Raw genomic sequence first — 23662 nt, 5'->3', positions numbered from 1 at the left:
ACAGTTTTAGAAAACTCTGCTTTTTAGATTTGAGAGAAATCTTTTCTATTTAGTAGATCAGCCTTTAGTAGTTACTAATATCCTTTTAGCACCATAGTAGCATCTGGTAGAATAATCATATTGTACAGTAGAATTATAAACTGTTCAACTGAACATCAGAGCTGAAATATTTATATGAACTGAGAAGAATTTTTAAGGCATCTGGAGGGCTGCAGTTTAACATGGATTTTGTACCTACCCTCCAGAACCTTGCTTAACGAAACATCAGCATGCCGGATATCAATTTACACACTGTGACAGCTGGCGCATAATAATAATAATTTCATTTTCTGTTCTTCAGCTTGTATTGAGAAATTTGGGTCACCGTATACAAGAAGTCCAGATTTCCTTACATGCGTTCATAGTAAGCATTTTTCATATTGTATATTACAACTAAACATAACACCCATTTTGTTTGAGGTGGGGAGGCACCTCAGTCATCTCCATTCTGATAGAATTTTAGCACCTCTCCTACCCATTTGGTTTCTTGAGGACCTTATGTCATGTGTGGCACCCTTCTAGCTGAAGGACCAGTTGAGACTCTATTCCTTTCAGAATCCATTAATGCTGCACCTTTGTCTTCCAAAGGGTGATGCCGGGCATTCTTTCTCCCCCGCTTTCTCAAGGGCTGAGCAATCTGGGAAACAAGAGACAAGAACTAGGATTTATAATTACGTCTTTCACTGGGCTTGGCTTGTCACTTTCTTTTTCTTTCCTTAGAAAAAATAAGTAAAAGTTTGGTTCTTCTCTGAATTTCACCTTAAGTCATTTTGAAGTCACTTAAGAGGGACTTTGGTGACTTTCTGCACAGGGTGAATTTCATCCATCACATGACGAATTTCTGTGTTATATGAAAAGCTGCCAAATCACATTTATTCAGGTCGTAAGTAAAAAGATGGGTTTGCCAGACCTGCAAACTCAACTTGGAATCGTGTTGAAAGTCAAGCTGGGTTCTTTCTGGCCTGTGAATTTATTAATGATAAAGATTCTGCGGTTGGAATTTAGTTAACCATTATGTTAACTATCCAGTTCCCTCTCCCATAGCTATGTTGGCACCATAATGCTAAGAATATAAAGTAGCAAAAATATTTTTTTCACTCATGTAAGCAGATACAATTCTAAGTATACCCAGAAAGCAAATCAACTGAGTAAACAGGCATTATTTATACCTAATCACTTTTTAATTTTTCCTCTGTACTTCAGTGTCTTATCATGGTCCAGTTTGATTGGTCATGAAATCCTACCAGTGTTAGGGAGTTATTCACAAAAGGAGGGATACAATTACCACTTCACTAAGTTTTCAAGGTTAAAATCCATTAGCACTTCAGTAGCTTCCCTAAACTGTTGACAGAGTTGGCTGTATCTGAACTCCAAGAATAATAAGCAAAAATTTAAGACCTGAATTTACAAAATGCAGCAACATGACTTACATAATGTAAAAGAATCATCTGAATAATTCATAAAATGTTTTAGAAATACTGGGCCAAAGGGCATTTACCTGTGTAAGGATGAATAAAAGCTGAGGAAGGGGCTAAGAATTTGGCCAGTTGTAGGTGAAGAGGTTTAGCACTATAATCATATATTCTTTCCAGTTTAAAATCCAGAAATGTTTAAAACGGAGGGCATACAAATGTAATGAACTGATGGCTGGACTGTGGCCAGCCATTGCTTGGGTACACAGGGGTAGGGGAAAGAGGGTGTGGAAAGAGCCCCCCCATATTACATCTACTCAGAGAATTTGCTGTCGTTTCAGTCCTTATGTTCTCCTGACCAAAAGGACTCCATGAGTCTGACACTTAATGATCTCATTTCTGTGTTCGAACAAGATGGTAGAGGGTCTCTTCAACATAGCAGACAAATGTGTAACAGGATTCAATGGCTGGAGGTTGATGCTAGACAAATTCAGACAGGAAATAAGGTGCACACTTTTAACAGTGATGGTAATTTAGCCATTGGACCAAGCATACCAAGGGATGTGAAGATTCTCTGTCATGTAAAATCTTTATAACAGTCTTTCTAAAAGATGCTGTAATTCAAACAAATTATAAGATTGATGATGGAATTACTGGGTAAATTCTATGACTTGTGTTATGCAGGAGGTCAGACTAGGTGATGTAATGGTTCTTTCTGGCCTTAAAATGTATGATTAGGCTTGTTTTTTTTTTTTTTTAATGAGGCATGTAGATGGTGTCATTTTTGTAACTTGACAAATTCCCAGTGCAGTTTTAATCCAACAAATTGGTAAATCTCAGAAGATAAATTTAGAAGTCATAAGTGGCAATTACTATGTTCAGACTTTCAAGCTGAGGTTTCGTTTTGATGTCAATTTTGAAAAAACTAGAAATTTTATAAATTAAGGTGTGATATCTGGATATGAGAAAAGAGCATACTTACTTGTGCTAGGAGATCTAAAGGAATAGAGACAAAGGCCTACAGAGCCTGATTCTGTTTCCTGTTACGCTGATGTAAATCAGGAATAATTCCAATTAAGTTATTGGAATTACACTGTTGTAAAACTAGTGCGAGAGCATAATCAGACCCTGTGTTATACACAAACCAATCTGGAAAAAGGGACAAAGCATCCAGCACAATGCTGGCACTGTACAAAAAATAAAATAGTTAATTCTTCCATTGCCAGTGGGTTTGGACATATTTTATTGTCACACTGTATTTCTCCCATTTTGCTCTGCAGAACAGGTAGGGATGGAGTGTGTAGGAAAAGATGCAGAGGCCGGAGATCCTCTGAAAATTTGGGCACCAACCCTGTCCGTTCATTTTGTCTACTAGGCTCCTCTGAATAGCATCACAAAGTGTACACAGACAGTTAATGCTGCTTTGAACAATGTTAAGCTTACTGTACACAAGCTTTGGTCTGCATAGGGAAAGGAACATGCTCAGAGCTGCTGTTTCTTGGCTTGTTTCCCTGCTCCCTGATCCTCCTTACCCCTTCCCCCTCCTCCCCCCTTCGGTATGGCCTGTCAGCTGTGCAGAGACTTTCTAGAGGGGACATTGGCATGTGTGGTGGGCAGTCTGTATAGCAGCCTTTTCCTACTGTGCAGCCTTCCTCATGCCCTTTCAATAGGTTTGCTCTGCTCTGCAGAGCTGGGGGAGGGAAGACATTTAGACCTTGTTTGTGACTGAGTGTTCTTGATTATCACTGTGAGCCGTTCAAGGAGGGCTAGGTACAAAGGCTTTGGCTAGTGATTCTCAGACATTCTCAGCATTTCAAGACAAACTATTACAAATATGTATTCCTATGGCAGCAGGCTAACCACATTCCATTCCCTAACAGTACTCTAGTGCCTTCCTCCCTCTCCCGCAACAGAAGTATTACTGAGCCTAAGATAAGTTCTTATCTTCTCTATAGCTTGGTCCTGACTAGAAATTCTTGATGTTACTTTAATTGCAGAGCTGCTAAGGTGGCTGTAGCCTTATCACATTTTGATAGAAATGGACAGAATTATGGGTGGGAATGTAAATACCACCAAATGTAGGCATTTTAGCCCTTTGGGCCTATTTTAAGAATTCCTTTTTCCTTCTCCTCCCTCCCTCTCCCCTCCAACCAACGCACCATATACAGCAACAGAAACCACCACCGATTACATTTCCCCTTTGTCCTTCAGTTCACTTCAGAAATGATTGAGTCTTTATCATAAGCAGGATCACAGTTGCCAGGTGTTTTTGTGACAGTGTCTGAACTTGTACCATACCATCCTTTAATCCAGTTACTATTACTAGGCCCTATTAAGCATTCAGCAGGAAGGGGAGGGGGGAAATTTTCATGCCATCCATTGCATTAATTCAAAAATAAATACAAAACTATTGCTACAGGGAAACTGGATAATTTGCAGCAGCAAAAATGGCTACACTTATTTTTTGAGTGTTCGTAAAGTTTAAAAACAGTGTAGGTATACATGATTTAAGAGGGGTGCTAAGATGATAGGCACATGTCCTTTGTGGGCAGTGGAAACTTAGGGCTTGTCTACATGGGGAAGCTCTTCTAGAATAATCTAGACTGAATTCAAAGTGCAATAGCTATTGCACACTAAGGGCAAGTCTACACTACAAAATTAAGTCGACCTAAATTTCGTTAATTTGTAAATCAGTTTTGCAGGTCCACACTACACTCCTTGTGTCAGCGGTGCGCGTCCTCACCAGCAGCGCTTCCATCGATGCAGAGCCAAGTGCACCATGGGTAGCTATCCCACTGTGCAATTCGCCTCCATCTAGTACAGGGTTTTTTGGGAAGGGTTTGCAGTGCCTCATGGGGTAAACGAGTTGTGCAGGGATGACTGGGGACATGGTTTCAGCGTTCCAGGATGCAGTTTTATCCATCCCATAATTTTATCTGCATCCCATAATGTTTCATGCCTCTTTTCAAAGCCCCCCAAACCCGCTTGTCCGCCATCTATGTGAGAAGCATGGATCTATGTGAGAAGCACAGCTCTGCACTATTGTGATGAGTGTTGCGAGTACAACGCCCCGATCCTGCACCATAATAGCACTATTTGCAGAGCTGCCAGAGGAGTTGTGGGGAACATGACGATTCCTTGGAGGCTAGATTGCTGTAGGACATAGAAACAATTCAAGGTTGTTGTTGGTATTCATGGAGCAGCTGCAGACGATGGAGCACAACTTCTAAGCCTTGAAACAAGCACTGACTGGAGGGATCACATCATTATGTCGGTTTGGGATGATGAGCAGTGGCTGCAGAACTTGCAGATGCGCAAAGCCACATTCCTGGATGTCTGGGCGGAGCTCGCCCCAGCCCTCCGGTGCAGTGATATCAAAATGAGAGCTACACTGACAGTGGAGAAGTGAGTGATGATCGCTGTGTGGAAGCTTGCAATGCCAGATTCCTGGCTCACCAGTAGCAATCAGTTTGGAGTTGGGAAATCCACTGTGATGGTTGCTGTGATGCAAATGTGCAGGGCCACAAAGGACTGTGATTCTGGGCAATGTGCAGGACGTAGTGGATGGTTTTGCGGCAGTCAGGTTCCCGATCTCCAGTGGGGCGATAGATGGCACGCATATCCCTGTTTTGTCTCCAGACCACCTTGCCACATAGAGAAGTAACCCTTTCTGCTGATGTACCATGGTATTGCAAGCGCTGGTGGATCACTGAGGATGTTTTACCAGCATCAGTGTGGGATGGTCAGGGAAGGTGCATGACACACGCATCTTTAAGAACACAGGCTTGTTCAGAAAGCTGCAAGCAGGGCCTTTCTTTCCAGACCAGAGGATTACCACTGGGGATGTTGAAATGCCACTAGGAATTCTGGGAGACTCCGCTTACCCCTTACTCCTGTGGCTCGTGAAGCCATGCACCGGCCACTTCAACAGCAGCAAGGAGCACTTCAACTACAGGCTCAGCAGGTACAGAATGACAGTTGAATGTACCTTTGGCTATTTGAAAGGCTGTTTGCGCTGTCTACTCACACAATTAAACCTCGGTGAAAAAAAATCCCAATGATTATAGCTGCCTGCTGTGTCCTTCATAATATCAGAAGCAAATGGAGAAAAATTTCTGCCAGGGTGGAGGGTGGAGGTAGAACAGCTGTCTGCTGATTTTGAGCAGCCAGATACCAGGGCTATAAGAAGATCTCAATGGGGAGCTATTTGGCTCAGCGAGGCTGTGAAAGACCATTTTAATAGTGAGCCACAGTAATTTGTGTTGCTGTAGTGTGCTCTGCCTGGCATTGGTTTTATGCACCCTAGTATGAATTTTGTAGTGTGTGTGTGTGTAATAATATAACATTGCAAATACAACTATTGCTATTATCTGTGAATGATTTCAGCCCCAGCCAGTATATGTTGTGAACTAATAAAGATGACTTAAGTTTCCATAAATAGACTTTCATTCCAAACCCAGACAAACAGACATATTTATAATTGAATGAAACTTTATAAATACAGGGAAAAGAACCTTTGAAAGGGAAAGAACAGTCATTCCCATTTCACAAACACATTCATCAGCCTTGTCTCTCACAGGTCAGTGTATGTGTGGCTGCGATTGCCTGAACTCTTCCCCGGAAGTGATAGGGATTGTGCAGCAGCCTTGGACGCCACCTGGAACGTGGCAGGGGTGTGAAGGGAGGTATTGGAATGCAATTCTAAATGGGCTGCAGAGGGAGGCGAGCACGGGTCTGTTCAACCTTGAAGGTCAGCAAGAGTCTCCAGCATTTCTGTCTGACACTTGAGAAGCACTAGCATCTCCTGCTGCACATCTCTCTCCTTTTCCTGTGCCTTTCTCCTCTCTGCTCGATCCCCATTCATGCTGTCTGTGAGGGTGATCCTCCAAACCCTGTGTTTATCTGAAGCACCAGAGGCTTGCAGTATCTCTTGGAACATGTCATCCTGCCTCCTCTCCTTCCCCTCCTCCTTATGTGGCTGAGCTGCTCCACTGATGTAGATGGAGAGACCTCCAAGGCCACATTTCCAGCTGCAAAGATGCACAGAAGTCCTCTTGTGATTGTATTCACAAGATAAATGGAAACTTGCTATCCTGAACTCACTCCCCTTGATGCACACAAGTTCAAAGCACTACATTCGCATTTCTCCTTGGGATTCATAGAGCATGGTGGCGTTCCCAGCTATGGTGAGTGCGGTTGCGGGGGGGGGGGGGGGGGGGGGGAGTAGCTGAACGGAGTATATGTGGATAGGGCAACTGAACTGAATACTGGCACCGTTTTCCATAGGCAGTGGTGATTTTAGCTGATCTCTCACTCCTGAGGGTAATGGAGGCTGAAAGGAAACAGCTCGTGCATGCATCCAGCTGCAGACTGGGTCCGTATGCTGCTAGCCTGTGTGCTGCATTGGTGACTGTTGAAGTAATTGCTGAGTGCCATGGGAAAGTGTCCTACCATGGTGGAAGAACTAACTGAGCCCTCCCCAGAAATCTTTGGCAGAAGATTGCAGACTTATCTCCAGGAAAGTTTCCTCGAGATCTCTACGGAGGATTCACAGGACATCCGAGTGCACATAAACTGTTCTGCAGGGCCCCTCTGCCTAACTGTATAGCCAGGGGAGTGAGAAGCAGATAGTAACTCTTCCTCTATTGGTTATTTCACTGCTGCTTCTAGCATGAATATAAAAGAGTAAATGAACAGATGTGTCCCTGCAATATCAAAGCAAACTGCATACTTGCCAGAGGTTCCTTCCTCTGTATCAGCCTCACCCACACTGGACTGTAGGGACTGGCTCGACTGCTCTGGAGTCAAAAACAGGTCCTGGCTCACTGTGCCACTGGATCCCCCTGTTGCCTGTCCCCCATACTCCTCCTCCTTCTCTTCCTCATCCAACACCTCCTCACTGTTCCTTGTGGGGGCCTGTGACTGAGTTCTCCAGTGTATCAACAGGGCTCTTAGGGGTGGTGGTGGGGTCTCCACTGAGGATGGCATGCAGCTCTTTGTAAAAGCGGCATGTCTGCAGCTCTCCACCAGAGCAACTGTTAGCCTCCCTTGCCTTCTGCTATGCTTGCCACAGCTCCTTGGCTTTCACGGGGTGCTGCTGCGGGTCCCTCTTTTAGCCCTTCTCCATGCCTCATGCGATCTGCTCGGAGATATTAACGTTTCTATGGCTGGATCGGAGCTGTGCCTACACAGCCTCTTCTCCCCACAGTCCCAGGAGATCCACCACCTCCCATGTACTCCAGGCAGGAGCGTGTCTGTAGCGTATAGCCAGCAGGTCAGCTGGGCAGTTGCTAGGTGAGCGCTCCATGCCGACCAAACAGGAAATGGAATTTCAAAAATGTGCAGGGATTTAAAGGGGAGGGGCATATATACCTGTGTACCTGTCTGCCAAGCAGTGGAGTTCAAAATGGTGACCAGAGCAGTTATGGTGAGGCATTGTGGGACACCTCCTGGAGACCACTAAAATTGACGTAACTAACCCTAAGGTGCTATACCTCTCACTGAGGTGGAGTTACTAAGTTGGCATAGTGAATGAGTTACATCAGTGGCAGCCGTGTTTTAGTGTAGACACTTACAGAGTTAGGTTGACATAAGCTGCTGTACATAGGCCTAACTCTGCAGTATGGACCAGGCCTAACTCTGCATGTGGATACTCTTATTCCCCTCCAATAGTGCCTTGTATGGTTTGCTTAATCCACTTCCAGAGCGGATTAAGATAGACCATACAAAAGCACTCTTAGCCCTGGTCTACATTACAAATTTATGTCAGTATAACTACATCGCCCAGGTGTGTGGAAAATCCATATTCCTGAGTGACATAGTTATACCAACCTAACCCCCGGTGTAGACAGTGCTCTAATGATAGGAGGGCTTCTCCTGTTGACATAGCTACTGCCTCTCGGGGAGGTGGAATACCTGTGCTGATGGGAGAAGCTCTCCTGTCAATGTAGGCGATGTCTTCACTAAGTGCTACAGTGGAAACTGTGGCATTGAAAGTGTAGCCACTCCCTTACTGTGGAGTAAGAGTACCCACATGGGGTGCTAGTGCAGAATAGCTATTCTGCAGTAGTTGTCCCATGCTGTTTTCCCCCTGTAGACAATCCTTGAGAATCTTTCTAAAATGTTTATTGAGCAGTAACCAAACACCACTGTGCTGTAAATGCTTCAAAAATATGTCAAAGGGATTTGCTTTGTCTGCATCATTAAAAGTATGTTTTTTAATAAGTTTTTCAAAGTAAACTGTTTCAAAGGCATGCCTTCAAGATCAAAGAGAGTAAGATGAGAGAAATGCAGTTCCCATTATTCTGACAAAGGAAAACATTCACTTAGTTGTGAAATACCTAACCCAAACTCTTATGTCGTCTGTAGCTGAGCAGTCTGACCAGACTTGTCATCAAAATAGGGAGATGATGAGGTAACACTGTCCCCCCATAATACACATATGCATGCACACAGAGCACATTTAAGAAAATAATTGTCAAGGGATGGCCCAATCATTAGTCTCATCAGAACCGGTGGTTGAAGAATCCTTCCGGTTTTCCCCTTAATTTATGCACACACTTGCTGGACATAGAACACATTTTGTAACTGTACTAGAGGTGAGAGAGGAAAGTGAAGTCAGTGATATTTGACCTAAACGTGCTGCCTGGGAACATCCTGGCAGTGATCTTGATTTACAGTGGGTAAAAATAAGTGTCTCTCCTGATAGGTTTTCAGCAGTCTGGCTGTAATGGTAGAAGTATTCAGCAATATTATCAACCTTTACTGGAGACAATAGCAAACAGTGATTAGTGCAGAGAATAAAGTCAGGAGAGAATTTTTATTTTTTTTTATTCCCCCACTGTGCTACTAATTTGCTATATTATTATGGTCAAGTAACTAAGGCCAGGTTTTTCAAAAATGGCCATTAATGTAGTGTGTCCAACTTGAGACATCTAGGGTCTGATGTTAAGATGTGCTTACCTTCAGCTGGAGTTCAGCAACTCTGAAAGTAAAGCCATAGATCTCTCAAGCTGAGCACCCAAAATCAATTGGCCATTTTGAAAATGTTGGCCTTTACCTCGGTGCCTCACTTTTCTGATATGTAAAATAGTCGTAATGATACTCAGCTTTGTAAAAGGACTTTGGGATCCTCTGACAAAAGGCACATTGTTAAGTGCATCATATTATTTTATTTATTGTTGTTGCATGTAGTGCACCAGTCCAATTGCCTCCTACTCCAAAAATAATAATATGTTTGCATAGGTTTTTGGCTCCCAGTAAGCATAACTGTTTTTGTTCTAAGCTGACTTGTCTGCAATTCATGGCACAGGCCAGTTTCTGCTTGGGGGATGAGGGAAGGAAGGGATGAGAGAACAATTATAAAGCATTTTACAAGGAAACATTGCCAGTGGTGCTTGCAGTAATACTAAAAAAGCAAACAAGTAAACAACAACAAAAACCATCCCCTAACGCTTTGCTCTTACTTTTAAAGTACTTTTTATCAAAGGTTCTCAAATTACTTTACAAAGGAGGGGGTAAGTATTAGCACTATGAGTATTTTTGTCATTTAAACCAGTAGATTTTTGGCTGAACAAGGCTTTGGCCCTATGTGGAGGGCATTTATTGTCACAGCATAGGCTCTGATCCTGGTGAGCCGTTGGTCTGTTTGGAGCTCTGTTTGCTTCACTGGGGTTCTGCTCAGTCATAAGAGTCCATCCGCCCTGATTGCAGGATGGGGCCAGAGTGGGCATTGTGAAACTACTTACATTGTTTTCTCTAAGCACTGTTGGCTACAGTCTGTTGAGGTCTCGAAGAGATATGCAGTGTGGGGTGTTCCCTAGTGTCCTGGGGGCATAAGGTACCCCAAAAGGGAAGCAGGGAATCCTAGCTCTGCAACCCTGCTACCGCCAAGCACTAGCTACCTGGCCATGCATGGGACACCTCAAGCATTGTAAATTGCAAGATTGGGACCATGAATTGTAAGTTCTCTGGGGCAAGGACTCTCTCTTCTTATGTGTTTGTACAATGTCCTGCAGTGTGGGCACCCAATCCTGATTGGAGCCTTCATAATAGTGCTAATGCTTGCAGCGGGCACCATAAAGATTCCAACGTTTTTGTTCACTGAAATAATTACCTTTTGTCCCATCATTTGTGATATTGTTTCCACTTAGAATGGGGAATGTCTCAAACCCATCATTGTGCATTTATATACTACAGGAGGTTAATGTCCAGATTTTAATGGCACCCCTTTTACATACATTTGTTATGCATTGCTTGTCCTGATTTTATTTGAACCTTTTTTATAGACTCCTCCTTGTTGCATTAAACTGAAGTGAACCAACAGTAATAGAAATTCCAGCACTTTTAGGACTGCAAATCCAAGCTGAGGTGTGAAACTACTTTAAAAAAAAAAAAAAAAGCAATCCAGCTCAAAGTGAAGAGGGAGTCAATGAAGAATTATAATATGCAACAGTATTTTAATAGTTTTTGCCAAGTCTGATGGTCCTGCAGATTGTACTGTGGCTAAAATTCATGTAGAAAACCCTCTCTGTGTGTGGGCCTTTCTACTGTCTGGATGGGAACAGATGGTCTCTACACCTGTTCCAGATATGCTGATACGAAGGGGCAGGTTTCGAAAAGGTCCCATGGGATGTGTGTTTATGAAGATCCAGTAGCCCAAAGCACCCGCATAAGGGGCACAAAGGGTTAGCAGCCATTATTCTTTGAGCCCTACCAAATTCCTGTTCCATTTTGGTCAATTTCACAGCCAGGAGGTTTTAAAATTAGTCAGTTTCACATTTTCAGATCTTCACATCGGAAATTTCATGGTGTTGTAACCCTGGGGGGTCATAGAATCATAGAATATCAGGATTGGAAGGGACTTCAGGAGGTCATCTAGTCCAACCCCCTGCTCAAAGCAGGACCGATCCCCAATTAAATCATCCCAGCCAGGGCTTTGTCAAGCCTGACCTTAAAAACTTCTAAGGAAGGAGATTCCACCACCTCCCTAGGTAACGCATTCCAGTGTTTCACCACCCTCCTGGTGAAAAAGTTTTTCCTAATATCCAACGTAAATCTCCCCCACTGCAACTTGAGACCATTACTCCTTGTCCTGTCATCCGCTACCACTGAGAATAGTCTAGATCCATCCTCTTTGGAACCCCCTTTCAGGTAGTTGAAAGCAGCTATCAAATCCCCCCTCATTCTTCTCTTCTGTAGACTAAACAATCCCAGTTCCCTCAGCTTCTCCTCGTAAGTCATGTGTTCCAGTCCCCTAATCTTTTTTGTTGCCCTCCGGTGGACACTCTCCAATTTTTCCACATCCTTCTTGTAGTGTGGGGCCCAAAACTGGACACAGTACTCCAGATGAGGCCTCACCAATGTCGAATAGAGGGGAACGATCACGTCCCTCGATCTGCTGGCAATGCCCCTACTTGTACATCCCAAAATGCCATTGGCCTTCTTGGCTACAAGGGCACGCTGTTGACTCATATCCAGCTTCTCGTCCACTGTAACCCGTAGGTCCTTTTCTGCAGAACTGCTGCCTAGCCATTCGGTCCCTAGTCTGTAGCGGTGCATTAGATTCTTCTGTCCTAAATGCAGGACTCTGCACTTGTCCTTGTTGACCCTCATCAGATTTCTTTTGGCCCAATCCTCCAATTTGTCTAGGGCCCTCTGTATCCTATTCCTACCCTCCACCGTATCTACCTCCCCTCCCAGTTTAGTGTCGTCTGCAAACTTGCTGAGGGTGCAATCCACATCATCCTCCAGATCATTTATGAAGATATTGAACAAAACCGGCCCGAGGACCGACCCTTGGGGCACTCCGCTTGATACTGGCTGCCAACTAGACATGGAACCATTGATCACTACCCGTTGAGCCCAATAATCTAGCCAATTTTCTACCCACCTTATAGTGCATTCATCCAGCCCATACTTCTTTAACTTGCTGACAAGAATACTGTGGGAGACTGTGTCAAAAGCTTTGCTAAAATCAAGGAACACCATGTCCACTGCTTTCCCTTCATCCACAGAACCAGTTATCTCGTCATAGAAGGCAATTAGATTAGTCAGGCATGACTTGCCCTTGGTGAATCCATGCTGACTGTTCCTGATCACTTTCCTCTCCTCTAAGTGCTTCAGAATTGATTCCTTGAGGACCTGCTCCGTGATTTTTCTGGGGACTGAGGTGAGCCTGACTGGTCTGTAGTTCCCAGGATCCTCCTTCTTCCCCTTTTTAAAGATTGGCACTACATTAGCCTTTTTCCAGTCGTCCAGGACTTCCCCGGATCGCCGTGAGTTTTCAAAGATAATGGACAATGGCTCTGCAATCACATCCGCCAACTCCTTTAGCACTCTCGGATGCAACACATCCGGCCCCATGGACTTGTGCACATCCAGCTTTTCTAAATAGTCCCAAACCACTTCTTTTTCCACAGAGGGCTGGTCACCTTCTCCCCATGCTGTGCTGCCCAGTGCAGTAGTCTGGGAGCTGACCTTGTTCGTGAAGACACAGGCAAAAAAAGCAATGAGTACATTAGCTTTTTCCACATCCTCTGTCACTAGGTTGCCTCCCTAATTCAGTAAGGGGCCCACGCTTTCCTTGACTTTCTTCTTGTTGCCAACATACCTGAAGAAACCCTTCTTGTTACTCTTAACATCTCTTGCTAGCTGCAACTCCAGGTGTGATTTGGCCTTCCTGATTGCACTCCTGCATGCCCGAGCAATATTTTTATACTCATCCCTGGTCATTTGTCCAATCTTCCACTTCTTGTAAGCTTCTTTTTTGTGTTTAAGATCAACAAGGATTTCACTGTTAAGCCAAGCTTGCCATATTTACTATTCTTTCTACACATCGGGATGGTTTGCCCCTGTAACGTCAATAAGGATTCTTTAAAATACAGCCAGCTCTCCTGGACTCCTTTCCCCCTCATGTTATTCTCCCAGGGGATCCTGCCCATAAGCTCTCTGAGGGAGTCAAAGTCTGCTTTTCTGAAGTCCAGGGTCTGTATTCTGCTGCTCTCCTTTCTTCTTTGTGTCAGGATCCTGAACTCGACCATCTCACGGTCACTGCCTCCCAGGTTCCCATCCACTTTTGCTTCCCCTACTAATTCTTCCCAAAAGGTGGTCAGGGTGGGAGGGTCTCAAGGCTACTGTAGGGGGGTTCTGGGATTGTCACCCTTACTTCTGCTCTGCTGCGGCCTTCAGAGCTGGGCAGCCGGAGAGGAAGGCTGCCGGCCCGGCGCCCAGCTCTAACGCTAGCACCACCTCCAGCAGCAGCACAGAAGTGAGTGTTGCAGGGTATGGGGGGGGGGGGGGGGGTTACCATATGTCCGGTTCTCCCGGCAGTCTACTACACGAGTTGGGGGCTGACAGCTAGTGCCATAGCCTGTGTGTGTGTGTGTGAGAGAGAGAGTCAGCAGGTGACAGCTGGAGTCACCCGAGCTTTCTGCAGCAAGGGGAGATTTTGGAGGTGGGTCTGACCCACCCCCGGAGCAGTCCCTGTAGGGGAAGAGGAAGTTTCTTCCCTGCCCATCCCCAGCCGGGACTAGCAGCTGGAGCCCTGCATAGGCTAGGAGCCACCTGCTGTGTGCAAGATTTCATGGGGGAGATAAGATTTCATGGTCAGTGATGCATTTTTCATGGCCATGAATTTGGTAGGGTCCTACTTATTGTGTATTACTACATTTGCAGAGGGGTTGTCAGTGGATTTTATAGGGGCATATTCCACCTCCACTTAATTCCTGGTATGCAGCCTTATAACTTTTTGGTTTTGTGCCTGAATGGGTGAATTTCACCTTGTGAGAACAGTCAAGTTAACAGTTTGGTTTTTGATTTAAAAATCCATCCTGAACTGGTTGACTGCTGTCTTGTGCGGAAATATTGCTGATGTGTACAATAGTATCAGCTATAAAGGCTATATGTGATGTCATTTCACATGTAGAGCTCCCACTGACGTCAATTGGAGTTCTGCTTGAAAAACAGTGGTAGAATCGGCTGTCATTCGACTTTATTCAGCCTTGTCTGGTTAGGAACATTTTACGGTCTATAGACTAGAGGTTTGAAGTTATTTTATTAGTAGTACATCAGTCTTTTTTTTTTCTTCCTTTTTTCCTTATGATTTCTACAAAAGAGTGTACGCATGGCAGTTTTGATAGCTATGTAAAATACAGCCTTTACTAAAACACAACTATCGGTCTGATAGCCTCACCCCAACAGCTAACCACCAATCCCCCCCGCTTTCCTCTAACGCTGACCCTCTTCGTGCCCCCCTTTCCCTCAAAAGCCTGGGAGAGTAGATGGGCTTTTCTGTGTTCCCTAAAAGTCAGCAAATTTGGGCTATTTTTGCCAAGCTGGGGGTCATCGGTTCCAAAATGTAGGGACCCTTGCCCATAATGGAAGAAACTTCCTCCCATTTTTAATAAGGTGCGCTTCAACTTCAGTGCTTTTGCTGATTGTTACTAAGGTGGCATTGCATAAATCCTGACACAGAAGGATAATTCAGTACAGTAGCACTATGAAGCCTCTCTCTGTTGCGCCAATCACCTTTATTTCTGATAGTAATTCCAATATTCCTAAAATGTCTTGATTCTGACAGAGGCAGGAAAACAAGCTGAGAGTTCAATGTGGTGTTTTGTTCTTTTTTTTTTTTTTAACCAGATTTACCAAATCAGTGTTCTCCTTACCCTTGCCAGAAAGAGGGGACTGAAATATGTGAAGATCTAAAGGGTGACTTCTTTTGTCATTGCAGACGTGGCTGGCGTGGGCGAAAATGTGAACAAGGTAGTTATATTTGGTTTATTTCTTAATGACTTCTGATGACCAGGTAATACAGGATTATCTGTCATGTACAATGTTTCTATACCTCATACATTTACTTGAACTGTTATTCAGTGCACTTGCAAATAGTCATTGATGCCAAACTCCAGTATTTATCTCTTCCCCACTGTTACATAATTCACAATTGCCATAGCATTGAACTTTGGTTTACACATCATTCAGGGACACCCGCCCCCCCTTCCCCAAAGTCCTGTATGAAGCACATAACTATATAAAATGACATTTTAAAAAAGAAAGCTAATTGTGTATAGGGTTGATCCTGGATACCCTTATTTATAGAGGACCTGATACCAAGACTACTGAAATCCCAGTGAGGATTCACATTGACTTTATTGGGGCTACTCACATAAGAACTACTTGCTTGAATAAGGGTTTGCTGGTCGTATAAATGGGAGGTTTTCCTGAGAGGTTTGCCATGTCCTTTGTAGCATACAGAGGTTTCCCCTGCTCTCTCTGATTACTGGTTTCTGCTCCTTTCAGGCCTTTCATCAGAGCCATCACTTTACTGGCTGCAAGGATTAATTAAGATTCATTTGAGATCATATGCTGCTAGCTCACAATCATGCTGGCCCAGGCAGCAGGAGAGCTCATAAGGGAACTGAACCTGAGCTTCCTGTAGAGCTGTGGGAATATTGTGCAGAGTGGTGGAATTATTCACAAATATTTTATTTTAAAAATGTTGTGAAATTTGTTCGTGAATTGATTTGTGCAGTTCTATAAGCTCAGCAACTGCAATAATGTTTTGTTTTTGTTTTTTACTCAATGTCTCTTCCATTGTCTTGATCATCTAGAGACACAAGGTGGGTGAGGTAATACCTTTGACGAGACCAACTTCTGTTGGTGAAAGAGAGAAGATTTCGAGCTTACACAGAGCTTTTCCTTGGGTCTGGGTAATGTACTCAGTGTCACAGCTAAGGGGACTGCCTACAACCTCATCCCACATGAACCCACCGCAAGGACCTTCTATATGCTTCTCAAGATACACAAACAAGGGAACCTGGGCAGACCCATCATGTCTGGCCACAGCACCTTACTGAAGGAATATCTGGATTCATAAAAACCATCCTCAAATCACTCGAAAGGGCCAGCTTCTTCCAGAACACAACCGATTTCCTCCAGAAACTCCGCAACATTAATAACCTCCCTCAGAACATCATCCTTGCCACCATAGGCGTCACCTCCCTGTATCCCAATGACCACATCGCTGCCTGTCTCAGATATCTACAAGACAATGGACAACACTCAGCTATGCACCCCAGACACATCACCAAACTCCTCCATTTCATCTTCACCCATAACAATTTTACATTCAACAGCAAACACTGTTCTAAACTATGGGAACAGCTGTGGGTACTAGGATGGCTCCCCGATATGCCAATCTCTTCATGGGCCACCTTGAAAAAGAATTTCTGAACAAATGTACCGCAAAACAAATGATATTCCTGAGATACAGCAATGATGTTTTCATTCTCTGGACAGACAACCTAAACTCACCCATAGATTTCCACCACAATTTCAACAATCACCACCCATCCATTCAACTCTCTCTAGAACACTCTCACTTACTAGCATCAACTTTCTGGACACCACAATTAGCTTCAACAATGGAACCCTGCAGACAGCTATATACAAGAAACCCACAGATCACCACACCCTTCACAGATCCAGTAACCATCCCAAACACACCAAGACATTTGCTTTCTGCAGCAAGGCATTCAGATACCACAGAATATGCTCTGAGGAGAAAGTCCGGGATATACACCTTAACACACTTAAAACTGCCTTCACCAAACAAGCACACTCCACCAGATAGGTAGATTGCATCATGGAATGGTCCACCTAAATACCTCAAGAGAACTGGCTTCAATACAGAGATGAAACCCCCTCTGACTGTACACCCATAGTTGTCGCCTACTACTCCACATTGGAACCTGTATGGGGTATTATTAAAGAGTTACAACCCATACTCGATGGGATTGCACCCTGAAAGAATTTTTTCCAGAACCCCCTCTTCTGGCCTTCAAACAACCCGCTGAGCCTCTCCAAGCTCCCCACAGGCCAGTATACACCAACTCAAAGAGGCACCAGATCCTGTCAGAATATATGCAAAATCTGTAGACCTTTCTCCACTGCTACGATGACCAACGCTCCTTGCAACACACCTTTCAAGGTTCATAGGTCCTACACATGCCTATCACAACGTGTGGTGTACCTCATCCAGTGTCCTAAATGTGCCCATAAATATGTGGGTGAAACGAGACAGTCACTACACTCTCAAATGAACTCACACAGAACAGTGACAAAAGACAAAAACATCGTATCACCTGTGTGTGAACACTTTACAGAGTGTTCACTCTATATCTGACCTATCATTCCTCATTCTCAAAGGAAATCTGCACACCTTCCAAAGACAATTCTGGGAGCTTAACCTCAGAACTTTGCTAGACACGAAAGATCATGGATTGAATAGACACCTGGTTTTATGGCTTAGTACTACAATCTGTAACCCACTAACAACCCCTCCCCTTCCTTATCTTTTTTCCCCTCCCCTTTCCTTTCCCCCTATGACTGGAGGGGAGTTAAGAGGCCACTTCACCTTGAATGGTTCCTTGAAATATGTGTTAACTATTTATGTTGCACAATCCGTTCCACCTTGTATTTAGCTTTGACACTCTGAGTACATTTCCCAGACCCCAAGAAGAGCTCTGTGTAACTCGAAAGCCTGTCTCTCTCACAAACAGAAATTAGTCCAGTAAAAGATATTATCTCACCCACCTTGTCTCTACTATCCTGGGACCAGTACGGCTACAACGACACTGCATTGATCATACTGTTGTTTAAATGTTGAGTATAAAGATCCCTTCCCAGATGTGGTTCAGGATGCTATATGAACATCAGGTCTGCTCCTGCAAAAACATATGGGAGTTACTTTACTCATGGCGATAGTACCATCAACTTCATTAGGATGATTCCCAGGAGTAAAGACACGCATACCTGTTTGCAGGGTTGGGCACACATTTCAGTAGTGGTTGTGGAAGATCCTAGGTGCAATAAATAAGTGTGTGTGTGTGTACGTGTATTTGAGTTGGTATGCACGTTTTTGAAGCTGTTTCTAAACATAACAATTATTCTTCCATCTCTTGCCTTTCTTCCCTCCTTCCTACTTCCCATCCCTACCCTCACTTACACAATGCTGAATAGCTGAAAAGCCTAACATAACTTTTTATTGATATCTAGATATTAATGAATGCAGTGTGCAGAATGGTGGCTGTAACCAAGTCTGTCTCAACAACCCAGGCAGTTACCGCTGTTCGTGCTATAGTGGCTATGCTCTTCTTAAAAACAATAAAATATGTGAAGGTAAGATCAATGTATACCTTTAATTTCAGGTTAGCTGTTACATTAAAGTCAATGATTAGCAGTTCTTGATCACTGTGGACAACATTAGGGTATGTGTTATGTTTATATTATTTTGGATATAAGGTAGGTGGGAGGTAAAATGTGTGGGTGGAATTGAGATAGTGGTTTGAAACTTAAGGACTCTGTAAGGGTCCCCTGGGTTGCTAGGAGCCACCCTAGAATATTTGTTCAAGTCCATAGGCACTGACTTCCCCTCTGCCCGGTGAGTGCTCGGCCTAGTCCCTGCCCTGCCTCTTCTCCGCCTCCTCCCCTGAGTGCGCCGTATCCCCACTCCTCCCCCTCCCGCCTGGAAAGTCCTAAGTGCCGCCAAACAGCTGTTAGGCGGTGGCAGGGTGGGAAGCACAGGGTGGGATAGGGAGGAGTGGGGACACGGCGTGCTTGGGGGGAAGGAGAGGAGGGGAGCTTGGCTGCCGGTGCATGCAGGGCACTCGCGAATTGTTCCCTGTGGGTGCTCCAGCCCCAGAGCATCCACGGAGTTGGCACCTATGTGTTTGACAGTCAGCAGTGGGAGGGGGCCATTGGAGGAATGAGTGGAAATTTGCTGGCTGTAGGCAGTTTGGTCCAAGCTGGCTGAGGATGTCAAGAACGGTTTCTTCAAACACTGATCTATCAGGGATGATCGAGGCCTGGGCTCCTTAAAGAGTGAAGGTAAGACCAGACTGGGAGAACATCAGACTTTGTGGCTTATGAAGAGGAAGCCTGAACTGTGGGGGGTGAAATTGTCCTTTCCAGGGCTGGAAAAGGACCGTGATCCAGCTGATCAGTACTGGAGTTCATTCACAGATATATGTTGTAAATAATAAATCGCAGGTCCCTTAATTCAGTCCTGAGTGGAGCTGTGGTGAATGGGGATTTATGCAGTGGCCTTCAGAGAACACCTACCATAACTATCGGGACAACTCTCCTGCTCCTGGGGATAGGGTCCTTGTAAGAAGGGAGCAGAGGGAGGGGTGTCCCACGGTAAAATTGCCAAATGAGAAGCTTGGTGGTAGCAGCAGTATACAAGACCAAGTCCTAGGAAACTTGGAGTTGTGACAATTACGTTTTATACTGTTAGTTTACACCAAATGTTGTGTTTTAATCGTTAGGCCAAAAGAAACTCTTAATAATTGGGTTTTTGTTTTGTTTTTTTCCCCAAGTAACTGCAGCCTATTAGGATTTTATTCAGTAGTGCAAGTTTGGAATACATGCCTAGGCATGCCAGTAGTCACACCATACTTTTCTGCAACATCATAACATGTGAGTGATTCACGGAAGATTTGTGGGTTGGATTGTACTAAATTGGTCCAGCTGATCAGCCCTCACGTCCTGACAACACTGAGAGGAAGAAGGGTTGGCAAGAAGAGTTGTTATGATTATTCCCAGTCTCATTGCATTGCAATATATGAGCCTGTTGTTTTTCTTTTCTTTTTTTTGTGGTGTTTGTTAAACTTAATATTATTTTTTCTTAATCTGGGTATGTACAGCAGCTAATAAATTCAGAAGGTGAAAGTGCAAAGAATGGAGCTTTCAGTCTTCCTTGCATAATCTCATTTAAGATTAACTGTTGAAATGCCCTGGTGAGGGCAGACAGCAATGTTACAAAGCAGTTTAGGACAGAAAGTGAAGCAGAACATCATGTCGAGTTGAAGCTACAGGGTGAATGTTATGTCAGCAGAATTTAACTAATCCGGATTTCAAATGCCCTTCTTTTGCAAGCTGTGCCATAGGATCATTAATGACCACAAGTGGCCAAGCCCTCAACTCTATTTATCTCCATTCAAAAGACAAATTATGTATAAACCTTTTAATGTGCTGGCACAGAATTTATTTCATAACAGTTCAGTCATCCCTGCTTATAAGAACCTTGGTTGACACACATAGTACAGGAAATAAAGCCAGGCATATGCAGAAGCTTCAGCACAATAACTTTATCAACCAAACATAAATACAAGATATGGAAATTTCCTGCAATATTTTGGGGAGCTCTCACTGTATTAAGTTTATGTATGTAATTCCATCGGGGCAGGTGACACAGCTCCTACAGAAACTAAGAACAGTGGGGGGTGATTAGGCAAATTCACTAAGGTTGTAACACCTCTAGAGAAGTATCACCACCTGGAGACGCTCATATACTAGTTCGAACTGGTTTCTGCAGAGAAAAACAGACAAAGGAAGGACTTTTGATAAATAGCATGAGTTTAAACACACTCACTGTTACGCACCTGTGGGGATCATCCCACTCCCCCATCATGACATGAATGTTTGCTGTTTTCTGATCCAGCAAACACACAGGAGTTTCTGTCAAAGCGGGGGCCCCAATCCTTGGGAAGGTTTTTGGAAGGACTTTGGCCTACTGAGGCCCCATAAGACTGATGGGTGACCTCTGGTAAACTTCTAGCAGGCGTATAAGAACTCATTATTGTTTTTATATGTTTTGTCTAGAATTCTTTCACCTTGAGAATCAAGGTGCTTGCTTATAGAGAACTATATGGTACCTTGTGACGGCAGGCAATTTCAGCTGTTCATAGCCTTTGAAGGGGAAGCAAAGCACAAACACTGGCCTGTTTATGCAGTCTGGCTTGCTGGAGATACCACACTGTAGGCAGGGAACTGCAGTCTGGAAAAACCACGGTCAGGAGGGAGAGATGTGGGTCTCTACCCAGTAGAGATGACTGCTGAGGAGCCTAGAGTGGGTGACCCCAAGACACCACAGAGGGGGGGGAATACAAGTGCAGTTGTCCCGAACCATTTCCAATGTACAGAGTGACTACACGGTGTCCCTTCCCCGACAGGAAGAGAAACTGATCATAAAAGCCAAAAAAATTGATGGTTTTTCAAGACAAGATCTTCAGCGGGTGTAAATTGGCATAGAGCTATGCTGATGTACATCATCTGAAGATCTTTCCCAAAAAGTATAGATATAAATGGGAAGAACCCCCTTTGAGAATTACATGTAAACACTCATAGCCTGGAGATTTATCTGTGTAACAGCAGATGTTTTATATGTAGTCTAAATTGTATCTGAATGAATAATTTTATCTTTCTTTCCCTCTAAGCTTGTGCCTATAGTAATGATGTACCCGCACTAGGGGAAAAAGTGATTTTTTTTGGTTTTGGTTTTTTATCAAATTTTAGCTCAGCTTAGGTAAAATCCTAGTGTGCACAAAGCAGCTGTAGTTTTAACATGTTAGCAGGTCGAGGTAGACAATAAACTCTTCCCTAGTATTTACCTTGACCTGCTAGCACACGTTAAAACAACAACTTTTTCCACATTCGCCAGCACCTGCTGAAAAGTGACTTATTTTCCTCACCCCATCCCTGGAGTATGCCTCCCTATAGCAGAACCACCCAATACTCTTAAACTGATGCCTAATTTGGTGATTAGATTATAGACATGCACTCCTTTGGGCCTAATTCACAATAGTGCAAAGGGACACATTGACTTTGAGTTGTACCCATTATTCCAGTTGTGAAGTTCGCCTTGTGTCTAAAAGAAAATGTTCTGTTTAATGTTGGTTTATTAATCCAACACCACGACAACAGAACAAAAAACCTTGCTATTAAAGACAGATGTTTAATAATAATAATAATATATATATGCCACAGGTATCATAAATTTTAAAATGATAATATGCTTTAGGTGAAATTTGAGAAATGGTGTTTGAAAGAGATGTGGGAATTTTATAAAGTAATTGAAATTGAATTACAAATGGTTAAAGGCTGAGAATTTTCAAAAATTACATGCATTTTATGAAATTGTGTGTGTTAAAAAGAGGAAGAGCAGGGGAGAGGAGAAACCTGTATTTGTTAAAATAACGTTTCTTTGATTTTGGGTTTCAAATCTGTATTTGTGTCACCAAAGATAAAACTGGTCCTCCACTTCCTGACTGTGTGCTTCTTATTGTTCCACAGTTTGTAGCCCTGTCAAACTTGGCAGCTGGGTCTATTTTCTCAGTGTTTTCCCTCTGGGTCACTTTGCATTCCTCTTCCAAAGATAGCCAATGGCTTGAAGAGAAACCAACAGCTGTTCTTGGGAAGTCTGTAATCACTTCCTTACTGGCACTGAACAGCTTTAATATTTATCAGACCAACAATGTAGACAGATTCTCAAGGATATTAGTAAACTTCTCAATTAGCTAAATAACTGAGAAGACAGTTGACCCTGCCATATTCAAGACTTGCAAACGTTGAAATGATACTGATGTGAAATAGCCCTGTGTGTTTGACTGTTTGTTTTGCAGACATAGATGAATGCACAGTATCAACAGGCATCTGTGGAGAAGCTCTTTGTAAAAATTTAATAAGCTCGTATGCATGTCTGTGTGATACAGGCTACAGATATGATAACTTAAGCAAGTCTTGTCAAGGTAAGTGCATGGAAATAATGGGATTAATTACATGGTAACATTTATAAAGTTCTATGATGATGTAAAGCACTATGGGATTGTACAGTACATTTTATTAATCTTCCTTTCTTTTTAGTTCATCATTTAACCACTGTAGGTCAGTTGCCTTTCAGTGCCTGTGAGCAACTACAGAATAACTAAGACTTCTTGTATTGACAGGCAGTGATCTGGTTGGGATCCAGACAAATCTGTTCATAGTGTTGTTTCCATCTGTGGTGGCAGAACACTACAGAGCAGTAGTTGTTGTTTAAAAATCTCTCGTAGTATTTAGCTATGCTTGGAGTCCTGTGTAAATAGGACTGTGTACAGCTCTGTAAGTGTTCCAGGACCAGTGTTGCCTCCAGCATTATGTCTGAGTAGCGTAAGGACATGAATTTCACATGAGCCTTTATGCACTGAAATGGCTTACCTATCGAGGTGGTGGAATCTCCATCCTTAGAGGTTTTTAAGGCCTGGCTTGACAAAGCCCTGGCTGGGATGATTTAGTTGGTGTTGGTCCTGCTTTGAGCAGGGGATTGGACCTCCTGAGGTCTCTTCAACCCTAATATTCTATGATTTATAAAGTGCGAGGGCTTCTTTCTT

The 23662-nt window shown here is 43.6% G+C and overlaps 1 protein-coding gene across 3 annotated transcripts in view; it reads left to right on the top strand.

Annotated features, from left to right (window-relative positions):
• The window catches only part of GAS6 (growth arrest specific 6), an 81624-nt gene that overhangs the window by 18061 nt on the left and 39901 nt on the right, over positions 1 to 23662 (top strand). For 2 of the 3 annotated variants that reach the window (XM_037897332.2, XM_037897339.2), the window contains exons 4-7: positions 341 to 403; positions 15093 to 15215; positions 18510 to 18632; positions 22916 to 23041. In XM_037897332.2, the coding sequence (XP_037753260.1) occupies positions 341 to 403; positions 15093 to 15215; positions 18510 to 18632; positions 22916 to 23041 (435 nt within the window). The remainder of the gene's footprint in view (positions 1 to 340; positions 404 to 15092; positions 15216 to 18509; positions 18633 to 22915; positions 23042 to 23662) is intronic. The other variant, XM_037897345.2, reaches the window with a different exon arrangement.

Source organism: Chelonia mydas, chromosome 1 (genome assembly GCF_015237465.2).
Source record: "Chelonia mydas isolate rCheMyd1 chromosome 1, rCheMyd1.pri.v2, whole genome shotgun sequence".
Lineage (NCBI taxonomy): Eukaryota > Metazoa > Chordata > Testudines > Cheloniidae > Chelonia > Chelonia mydas.
This window is presented reverse-complemented; position numbering and strand designations above follow the sequence as displayed.